Source organism: Vanessa cardui, chromosome 25 (genome assembly GCF_905220365.1).
Source record: "Vanessa cardui chromosome 25, ilVanCard2.1, whole genome shotgun sequence".
Lineage (NCBI taxonomy): Eukaryota > Metazoa > Arthropoda > Insecta > Lepidoptera > Nymphalidae > Vanessa > Vanessa cardui.
In genome coordinates this window covers 5,415,004-5,427,073 of record NC_061147.1, presented here as the reverse complement: position 1 = coordinate 5,427,073, position 12,070 = coordinate 5,415,004, and the positions used below count along the sequence as shown (strand labels likewise).

At 34.3% G+C, this 12,070-nt stretch overlaps 1 protein-coding gene across 1 annotated transcript in view; it reads right to left on the bottom strand.

The window, feature by feature from the left end:
- Window positions 1-272: 272 nt before the first annotated feature.
- LOC124540464 (catenin delta-2) overlaps window positions 273-12,070 on the bottom strand; it is a 99,086-nt gene continuing 87,288 nt past the window's right edge. The window contains exons 12-20 of the mRNA XM_047118062.1: window positions 10,557-10,746; window positions 9,855-9,946; window positions 8,851-9,026; window positions 8,205-8,346; window positions 7,542-7,714; window positions 6,783-6,948; window positions 5,390-5,518; window positions 4,468-4,592; window positions 273-3,659 (exon numbers count right to left, since the gene is read on the bottom strand). Coding sequence (XP_046974018.1) covers window positions 3,537-3,659; window positions 4,468-4,592; window positions 5,390-5,518; window positions 6,783-6,948; window positions 7,542-7,714; window positions 8,205-8,346; window positions 8,851-9,026; window positions 9,855-9,946; window positions 10,557-10,746 — 1,316 coding nt within the window. The 3' untranslated portion in view covers window positions 273-3,536. The remainder of the gene's footprint in view (window positions 3,660-4,467; window positions 4,593-5,389; window positions 5,519-6,782; window positions 6,949-7,541; window positions 7,715-8,204; window positions 8,347-8,850; window positions 9,027-9,854; window positions 9,947-10,556; window positions 10,747-12,070) is intronic.

The window sequence follows — 12,070 nt, the reverse complement described above, 5'->3', positions numbered from 1 at the left end:
ACTATAAAAAGTCACTAACAATATCTAATGCGATGAAACATAAAAACAAATGAACGAAAGCATTTACGCAGCTTTTAATATTTCATAGAAAAACATTCAAAAATCTTAATTCGTAATCGAGTCTCATTCAAACAAATCCTTATTTCAGATAAAGCAGTCACGAATACTATAAATACACAAACCCACGATCATAGGCCCTAATTTTAATAACACAAAATAAAAAAGTCATAAATAAGAAAAATAAGGAAAAACGAAAATAAAAACAAAACAAAATTAAAAAATCATTCTTTAATATTCTGTGTATAATATAGGTAATTTCTTTCTTTATGTAAAAGAGCATATTTTCTATTAAAATCTACTTACAACATATGACAAACTATTCGATTACCACTAAATAATGTCGCAACGACAAATTAAGGATGGGTCGTTAAATAAATTTTCAATAATATACTTTTTAAATAAAATATAAATAATCGAGTATTACCGTTCCAACAACTTTATATAGTCTGTGGTTAACCACAGACAATTATAAAACATTTGAATTATCGCGTAACACTAAGACCGTGAAGAGTTACGACTTACACACTAGTTGCAAACTTCAAGTAATCTTATTAATATCGGGTCAGTAAAAAACTTGATTAATATTTTTAGTATCGTTTAAATGTTTTATGACTTTTTAAGTAGAATAGAGTTTTTTCACATTCGAAGAAAGATGTCCGCCGATATAAAATCAATCGAAATAGATACTTTTGGCGTCCCGAATGTTAATCAAACTTAATGCTGACCGTGAAACATGACAACTGATTAATATCGCAGCAAAAAATGATCTATACAATAATACATCAGTACATATAAAATTTGACATATACCTAATAATGCCTACAATTGTCTAATATTCTCACAAATGCAAATCATAAATTAAAATATATATGTATAAAAACGATTAAATAAAAATCCCTTAAGCCTAAACCGAAATATTGTTATCTGTGAAAATAATATAAAAAATGTTTCGCTTCATAGAAGCGACGTCGCCCTGGCAAGCAATATTGTATTGGAAAAAACTGTTGTACAATCGCTTAATTGTTTATAATAAAATATCATACAAAACTTACATACACTTAATCATAGACATTTAACATGTACTGCGCGGTCCGTCGACGTATGTATTCGTGCGAGAAAGAGACGGAAGTACTTTTTTATTGCTATCCCCCTCGTTTCTTAAGTATCTGAGACCGCGTAGTGAATGCTCGATGTATACGCCGTTACTTAAATCATATAATGCACTGAATGAGGGTAGTTTGTACCAGGTTACTCAGTCGACACCGCCATCGTACGCGGACGTTTTGAAATGCATTATTGTGCATAAAATACTTCGAAAGTGAAACATCACATAACCTTAACCGTCTATATATTTAAATACAGTATAATATTTTTCGATTACAAAATAAATAGCTACACTATAACTAAATTCAAATAAAACGGAGGGAAATCATCTAATGAAACGTTTACTTAAACTAAAGCTGCCGACTTCACAGTCGAATGATTATATCGAGAGATCAACATCGCTATGAGGGCGAATTTTTGTCCTTTATATGTCATGAATACTAACTATCCTTTCGTGAAAAGATTTTGACAAACATTCCTATATAAAGTCTTATATTAAGAGCCATCTATTTCAATGTACTTTCGTTTTTTTAAAGGTATGTAGCCATACAATTCTGGCTCAGATAAAATCGATTCACAAAAGGACAAAATACTAACAAAATCGATTAAATTTTATGAAAAAAGATTATTTAATTTATATTTAATTGGATAACTATTTGATTAAACACTTAAATTATTAAATGATTTAAATAAGGTTTAATTTCCCTTCATACAACAGCCACATGTTATTTCATATACATGTAAATTCATAAATAATCCATGAAATTGGGCTAGTCGTTTGAATGATATAAAAATATTTTGACAGATATATCTAACTCTTATTCGATTTGATATATTAATTTTAATCATTTAGAAAATCGTTCGAATATTTATTTTAATAGGAAATCAATTCATAAGCACGCCGATAAAACACCTAGAATCTGTCAAAATATCTTTATTTCAATGTACAGTCGATCAAAGAAAAGAGTTGATTTTTCGATAAGTATTATCAAGATATTATTTCGACCAACTGTACACGATTAAAAAAAAACTCGATGCGTGTCAAGTGCATGTCTACAAACCAAAAAATATTAAAGCTTACAAAGACATCCCAATAATGCTCTTAACGCTATATATGTATAAGACGGATATTCCTTAAGTATATAAGAGGACAATAGACACCTATATTACAATATTTGAAGGTCCTGGAATGAATACAATATATTACAAAAACATCGTGTTCTCATCGTAACAGTCCGTCCGTAATAACGACCCTTAGGTAATATTGGGCTAAGTCATCTACTTGTATAATTTAATATATATTGACAATATTCAAATCCTGAATATTAGAAAAGTTAGGAGTTAGCACGTAAAGTATAAAGTATACGTTGACTTTTTAATTTTACGTCATACTATTATCATTAAAAGTACAGTCGGCAAAAAAAACATGATTACATTTCCAAAATCGGATAAATAATATCGATTGATAATTACATACTAAAACGTTTGATTTATTGTTTAATATGTATCAACAAAAAGTTTAGTATGTAGAAGTATATTTTGCCGAATGTACCTTGCAAATTGAACCTCAAGTACAATAATTGCACAATGATAGTGAGCCTCGATTTATTAAGAAAATTTTCAATACACGACACCTACGGGAATCCCCTTTTGATATACGTTTTATAATATAATGGCACGACTATATACAGGGGAATTGACTTTATCGATTTTAACGAAAAACGATTTGAAAAAATCGATATTATATTAAGTGAGCGTTAGGCCACGTCAAATAAAAACAAATACAATGGAAGTTTACATCATTTAAAGTGATAATGATTAAGGAAAAATACGATGTGTTCAAACCAGTGGTCTTCAAGTCTATCCATGCATTGATGTAATTAAAAATTTAAAAAAATACAACATTTTTACTCGATTAAAAAATATATGATAATGATAAAAAAAATCATATACAAAATATTTAAGAAAAAAAAATACTTTGAACCTGTAATTGTCAACGATTGATAATATTTAGAATAATCATCAAATCTATATATCAATGGCGTTAGCCAAAAAACTATATATGCTTATAAAATTCAAAACAAAATGTAATTAATAGACAATACTTTACGGTTTATTTTTAAAAGACAACAAGAACGCCGACATACACGAATGTCATAATATGCTCTAGACTAAGTACAAAAAACTTGCAGTTTTAGAGACCAACACACCATCCAAGAGTTTGGAGTTCGATATAAAGCCTGAAGTTACATGATAACATTGTAATTGAATATCCTGCTAATCTAGACACGCGGTAGCGTGTCAGCCAAGTTCAGGTAACATAGTCCTTAAGATGTTCCGATACCCGACTTGCAGGAATGATAGTGTGGAGTTTAGCGGCTGCTTGGCGGCGGCATTTGCGCTTGGACGCCTTGGAGGTTCATAGGCCGCCCGTTGGGATTGCCCATACCTAACCCGTCTGCGTAGTTAACGTCCATGGCTGGTATGTCATCGTTCTGCAAATAGATGATAATTATAGTTATTTAAGATTTAAGACTATAAAAATACTTAATATTTTTATTAAGATATTATTTTTCCTTCACTTTAAAACAATAAGAGATCATATTAAATATTTTGTTACATAAATTTTATTAATTTTAATTTTTAAATGTTATTTATAATTATTATTAATAAATCGACATAATATTTATTACAATCATACTTCGTTTAAATTAAAATTATTTTTTAATTTGGTGCAAATGGTTTAATTTGTGACTTAGGGTATATGTTATAGTTACAACAATAACAATAATGCAAGCCACGATTAAAGCATATTGATAGTTTATGATTCATTAATGTTATAAAAAATGTTCGAAGCTGTACACTAGCATAATATTATAATATATATATACATATCTGAAAATCCTGTTAAAAATATAGAAACAACAAAAACAGTCAAAGTGAAGACTTTCGTATAGCAAAGTATTTGCCAGACAAGTTTAACTTAAAATAGTTTTAATGAAAAAAAAAAAAACATTTTAATCGCAAAATAAAAAAGAATAAATTTAGTCTACACTCATTAATACTCGTTGAGTATATATAGTTTTTTTATTGTTAGATATTTACATATGACTACTACTAATATAAACATAATTTACTTTACATTGCAATTTCTGTTTAAAGAGACTTATTAAGCATTGTATCCGTAGCTAGTTAACTTTTCTGACAAAAAATAAAAGTGTCACTTCTAACACTTGCACAAGTCTTCACACAATTTAATTTTTAATCAGTTGATATGAATATGTTTGGTGTATAGTAGCTCACCTCCCGATGCCGGCGTATGGTGCGGTCCTCGTACCTGGTGCCTCCCGTGGACGCCATGGGGCGGCTCAGCGTGCTATTGGCGGCGCCCGGCGAGTGCGGAGCGCCCGACATGGGCGTGCCCTGACCTGCGCCGCACACCACCGTCACACCGACACATCCACACACGCACACACAGACACGCTCTTACGCTTACTACTCACGTTCTTATATACTATATCCCGTACTGAACCAACATATTCTATATACGATACTCAGTTCATGTATTTTTATTTATATATTATGCAGCGAACGAAATTATCATTTCTCTAGTGGTATATTGAAATTAAACGAATTTATGACGATATGATATTAAGGTGTGATTTTTTTTTACGATTGTTAGTAGTTGATAAGCATAAGAGGCAAGCCGTGTGTTTTTTTTTACATATACAACAAGACCACAACATACATTACAACAAACTTTTATACAATATATACAAGATGATACATGTTGTATAATATAATCACAAGAAGGGACAATATTTTAGTATACAATATGAATTTTGACGTGATATATACCAATAAAATACTTGCATTTAGCAACCGTTGCAATTATTTTTTTCAAATAAAGACTGTTTGGTTAATCATTGTGTTTTCTTTTTATTGTGATGAATTAATGGTTATGTTCAGTGGCGTAGCTATTGTAGGGCTAGGTGCAACAGGGCCCCGGAGTTCAGGGGGCCCTCTCAACTAAACTAGAAAATCACGACCGTGCGCACAAGATTTCTTATTCGTTTATAATTTTAAAGGGTAATTATTACTTAAAGAGGGATGAGAAAGAGGGGGTGGGGGCCCAATTATTTTCTATGCACTGGGGCCCTCGCCTAGCTAGGCCACTGGTTACGTTAGCGTAGGCACGGGCGCGGCTGTGCGTGCGCATACTGACCGCTGGCGGCAGAGGGCGCGCGCGGCTGCGCGGCGCGGGCGGGCGTGAGGAAGTCTGCCTCGCGCCAGCCGTGCTTGCGGTACACTTCACGCAGCTCCGCGTGCGACCACATCGTCATCAGCACTTGACCTGCACCACAAACGTATTATTAGTGACTTGTTACTCAATTACCTAATAAAAAATCGTATGAACGAAAACAGTATTCGCAGAATCGACCGAAAGGCAAGTCTAAATGTTACTGTATTTGGTCTGATAAATTAAAAAAATCAAAATAAACTTTATTCAAGTAGGCTTTACAAGCACTTTTTAATCGTCATTTTACAACCAAGTGAAGCTACCACCGGTTCGGAAAGTAGATTCTACCGAGAAGAACCGGCAAGAAACTCAGTAGTTACTCTTTTTTAACATTTAAAAATACAAAGTCATGTTAGTTAAATACAATTATTTAAATTAATATATCCTGCGTGGAAGTCAACAGATATTAGCACTACGCTTTTTTATTATCAATAAAATCTTGTATTAATTAATATGCTTTTTCTACCAATGTATTTTTTACAAACGATTTCAATTTACTAAACGACAAAGTTAAAAATGTCTGCGGAATTTTATTAAGAATACGATACGTGCTAACTGTTATTCATTACTCAATTCATAACTAATCGCTGTGAGATATACATATTTTGAGAACTTTTACGTTTAGAAATTAGAATGATCTGTTTATAACCCCAAAACACCAATAAGTGAATACTGGGACACATATGTATAGTACGACACAACTTAGATGTCGCATCGGCAAAATTCGTAAAAACCGATCACATCCGAATTGAGAACGCTATCCCAAATTATAAATATTTATTTCTCACGCGAATATGATCTTTGCACAAACGTAATAACTTGCAATATCATATGACCTAATATATTCGTCAATTTGACGCGTCGATTTACATGCACTTGCTTTCTCTGACGCGTGATCTATAGCGACGAATAGCGTCGCATGGCGCGATAGGGAGCTATTTCTATTGGTTGTGTAAATCGGCAGTAATCGGTTTTATTTTCATTCCATTGCATTTTCCGATGCTACATCTAATTTGTGTCGTACTATACATATATCTGCCTTAAGCGAGGTGGTGTTTTTTTTTTTATGGTATAGGTTGGCGGACGAGCATATGGGCCACCTGATGGTAAGTGGTCACTGCGCCACTAACCTTGGGAACTAAGATGTTATGTCCCTTGTGCCTGTAGTTACACTGGCTCACTCACCCTTCAAACCGGAACACAACAATACTGACTACTGTTATTTGGCGGTAGAATAACTGATGAGTGGGTGGTACCTACCCAGACGGGCTCGCACAAAGCCCTACCACCAAGTAAGCCCTACCACCAAGTAACTTACCTGCAAACTTGAGCACCCTGGGCGTGTGTCGGTGGCGCTGCTTGGTGAGGTTTAGCAGGCGCTCGACGCCGCCCGCCTCCAGCAGCGAGCGGGAGAACTCCGCACTCTTCTTGATCACCTCGTTGAGCGTCGCCAGAACCGCCGCTATCGTGTCGTCCGACGTGCCCTGGGGTCACACCATTGAAATATTACAACATTACACCTTACTATTCCTCTAAGTTTTATATCCGAAAACAAGAAAAATTAATAAAAAGAAGCAAATTTTTAACAGTCGAAATGGCCCAGTGGTGAGAACGCAAGGTCAAACCCAGGCAAGCACCGCTGATTCATGTGCTCAATTTGTCTTTATAATTCATCTCGTGCTCAGCGGTGAAGGAAAACATCGCGAGGAAACCTGCATGTGACAAATTTCATAGACATTCTGCCACATGGGTATTCCACCAACCCGCATTGGAACAGCGTGGTGGAATATGTTCCAAACCTTCTCCTCAAAGGGAGGGGAGGCTTTTAGCCCAGCAGTGGGAATTTACAGGCTGTTATTGTAAGCAAATTTAATATTTATACACCATATACACAAATCGTACAAATAGCATAAGCAAGTTCATCTAAGCCTTTGTCTTGCTATAAGTTATTAGAGATAAAAGAAATATAAAATCTAACGTCCCATCACCATGTGACCATCACTATATAAAATTGACATTATATACATATACTATTTATATATGTTTTATATTGTATATTTACTCAATCAGTACCAACCTGGTCGTGCTGCTGGTTGCCACTCGGCAGTTTCTGCACCAGATCCCGCATGGCGTACTTCCCTATCAGCTCCTTGTTCCTCTGGTCGATGGCCAAGTTGCGCAGCGCCGTGGCTACAGCGCACACGACCCTATCCACTTCCATCCGTAATAATTCCACTAGGATTGGTAAACCTGGAAAAAAAGACAATAATTTGATAGTTTATTTAATTTTTTTTAAGAATAGAAGTATATTTTTGCATTTGTATAATATAAGAAATACTTTTCTTTACATCCTTGACAGAATATTAAAAAAAAAAGTTGGAATTAAAAGAAAATAACAGCATGTAAATGCCCCACTGTTGGGCTAAAGACTATTTAAATGCAAACAATCTAGCATTCTATAATAATGATTGTATTATAACAAGATACTCTGAGATAAGTAATATAATGTTAAACATTTAGAATATTTATTTATGTCTTCAGTGCAAATATTTTTAGGCAAAATGTGTACATTTAGAATTATCATTAATCCGTCACAATTGACAAAACAATAATATATAAATAAGTTACATTACATTTTACACATTTCATTTTTGCCCCCTAAATAAGAATGAAAAATTAACTAATTTGCATCCACTATATTTTTTTAAAGGGCAATATGATTAACAGAATCGCACAATACCTTTCTCTTTCCTAACAGCGGCTCGTATGTCAATAGAGGGCTGCCAGTAGCAAGCAGCCAAGTTCTGTAGGGCACCCGCTGCCGCCTCCAGCGTCTCAGGATTAGAACAGGTTTGGAGTAACGCCATGTACAATGGTACGACCTGTCGAAACAACGTTAGAGTTTTAATAGATAATATTAGCATATCAAATGAACCATCTGATGGTAAGTGGTCACCACTGGCCAAAGACAATGGCACTTTTAGCGGTAAAAATCATGATGAATAGTTGGTGCCTACCTAGAAAAGCTTACACAAAACCCTACCATAACTAAAAATAGGAACCAGTAGTCACAAAAATGATTAGATTATGTACAATTAAAAAAGATTATACATAATATCTATATTTAAAAAATAAGAAAGTTACTACAGTAAAACCTATGAAGGTTATTCTTTGCATCATATACACTTGACAATACAATTTGTTTAAATTAAACATAATATTTCATTTGATAAATGATTGAAGATTCATCACACCTTTTTAGTAAGAGATTTTTTGGCATTGATTACTATTTAAATATATTGGAACCCGTCACACAAACTGTGATCCCCGTGGTTAGAACAATGATATAATGTATAGTAAAAAAAACATAATCAAAGGTCACTGACCTCAGGCGACCACAGCATCTCGGTTCCCTTGGGCACGCTGTACCCTAACTGCGTGTTGGTGTTATTGTCCAGTTGTTGTGGTTCCGGATCGCTCTTGCCCAGCGGACTGGTCGAGTTTGATGATGACGAACCTTCCTTCTTCTTTTTACTGCCTCCGAAACATCCTAAATTCTCACCTATTTAAAATTAAATCGAAGCTGGTTATTGACATATTAATGTGCCATATATGCACATGGGTAATAAAGTAAACAGTTATAGTACGACACAAATTAGATGTAGCATCGGAAAATGCAATGGAATGAAAACAAAACCGATTACTGCCGATTTACACAACCAATAGAAATTGATCCCTATCGCGCCACGCGACGCTATTCGTCGCTATAGATTCACGCGTCAGAGAAAGCAAGTGCTTGTAAATCGATGCGTCAAATTGACGAATATATTAGGTCATATGATATTACAAGTTATTACGTTTGTGCAAAGATCATATTCGCGTGAGAAATAAATATTGATAATTTGGGATAGCGTACTTAATTCGGATGTGATCGGTTTTACGAATTTTGCCGATGCGACATCTAAGTTGTGTCGTACTATAGTAAAGTTACATATTCTATGACTATATATTTCACATCTGTGTATCTCATATTCTTTGGCATATATCATGTATAAAAGTCAGAGTGTCTATCAAGTGCGTCACAGTCCGTATAATTGTACCGTCTCGTTAATAAATCGTGAACCAGTTAGTGACTTTCATTATCCTCTACACAAACCCAGCAACATTATATAAGAGAAATACTATTTTTTACCATGAAATGGATGATTTTCGTGATGATTTTAATCATATGGAATTTTTGCTTTTGCATTATTATTCAATATTACAATCAAATCGATATGATTTAGCGAAATAAATTTATTTGTCTTATGTTATAACCTCATTACAATTTTAATAAATAAATTTAGGATAGAATAATGTAATTTGTTATATGAAACAATTCTAAAATTACCTTTCGACGCGCTTGCTTGTATTCTTGCCTGTCCAGAAGACTGTGTGGGCGGAGCTCGTGTATCGTACAAAGGATCTTCTATTTCCTGACACCTGGAATTTTATTGTATAATTAAGTTTTTGTAATCATGTTTTAAACGTAAAATTTATGAATTTATTTCGGTGATCACCAGACACGAACGGTTTAGTATGAAAGCTTAAGGTACTCCGTTAAATTTTCTAACGCCAATAAATTAAAAGATATTGTATATACTACAACAACAATTTAAATTCCCACTGCTGGGCTAAAGGCCTCCTCTCCCTTGGGTTTGGAATATATTCCACAACGCTGTTCCAATGCGGATTGATGGAATGCACATGTGGCACAATTTCGATAAAATTAAACACATGCAGGTTTCCTCACGATGTTTTCCTTCACCGCTGAGCACGAGATGAATTATAAAGACAAATTAAGCACATCAATCAGCGGTGCTCGCCTGAGTTTGAACCCGCAATCGTCGGTTAAGATGCACGCGTTCTAACCACTGGGCCATTTCAGCTCACACACATTTTCATTTTATGTATTTAATGTTCACGGTAACATTATGACGTCACAAATGTTCGACCTGTAGGAGAGGTTGCGCAGCAAGCAGACGCAGTTCTCGACACCACCTATGCCATAAAAAAAAAACATTATGACGTCACAAATGTTAGTCTGCGGCACCTGTAGGAGAGGTTCCGCAGCACGCAGACGCAGTTCTCGACGATCTTGGTGCCGATCGCGTTGGCGCTGAGCGCGGCGCGCACGGCGTGCAGGAGCGCCTCGGCCAGCCCCGCCAGCGAGCGCAGCCGCCGCCGCGCGTACTCGCCCGCCGACGACGCGTTGCGCAGCACGCCCGACGCGTTGCGGAACACTGCACACACACACACACTCACACACTCACACTACTATTCACACTGCACACCGACACACACTCACACTACTATAGTCTATTCCAATGGGAAGAGGAGAAAAGGTAAATAAACAACTTTGACCTTGAATTGATATGTCATTTGCGTTCGACTAGTGAGGTGAAAATAATTGAATGAATGGGTAATTAATGCTAAAGAACGATATATATGTTTTTATTTTAAAAGTAATTTTCCGTTTAAACAAAGTCAGGTCGTAATAAAAATCTTCAGAGAATTCCGAATATGCATCCGTGCACATGATACGAAAGATGAAAGACGTATATCTTTCTTAACATTGTATTATTTTCAAAACTATAAAATTGCTATGCACAAAACTGATCTACATTTCGAGATAAGAGATTATTTTTAAGTAAAATAATTCTTTTAACATTTTTGGTAAAAATATTATTTTTATGTAAAAACCTTACTGTATAAAAATAACTTTTTTATCTATCGTTAGGTAACTTTTTACGTTTCTAATAAATATTTCATATTATATATTACAACCAATTAAATAAATGTATTTAAAAAAAAATATCTATAATGAATTTTAAAACTAAAATAATATATTTTTTATCTATATAAATTCATTCGTCTACATTCGTTTAGCGAACATGCCTAGTTGAGGCCTCTATTTTTAATGTTCGTCATCGAGGAATGGCGTTTTGAATGTCGACAAAAATGTTTTCGTTACTTTAGAAGTGAAATTAAAGTGGATCTATGTAGTTTAGTGAAATATTGTTGTATTACAAATGAAGATATATTAATCAAGAACTGTTTGTAGTTAATCATATAGTGGAATTATCAACAAAATACTTGTGATATTGAAAAATACGGTATGTTTTGAATGTTTCCTTTTGTCATTGGAATGGACTATACACATACACTCACTCAATCTAAGCTTTTATAAGTAATCTTATAAATGCGAAAACAGGCTATTTCACAATTCGAAAAATAAATTGTGAATTATTGTAATCAGTGTATATTATGAGTTTAAAAGTGGTTATTCACTAACGAAAGTTGAATATAATACTTAATTTATTCGAAAATCGATAAATAAAAATGCAAATTTTCAAACTTTTGTCACGTGACACAAAACGCTTCTGATTGGCCGGGCTTATGATGAAGTCACTTTCTTGTAAACTTTGCTTTTCTACTATATGTATCACAGATTAAAATACAGCAAAGTGACGTCATAGACCCCATTGCAGCGCCATATTGTCCAAGTAGCGTTTTCGCGCGCTATTTAAATATGGAATTTTTAATATGATAGTTTTTATGTGTCTG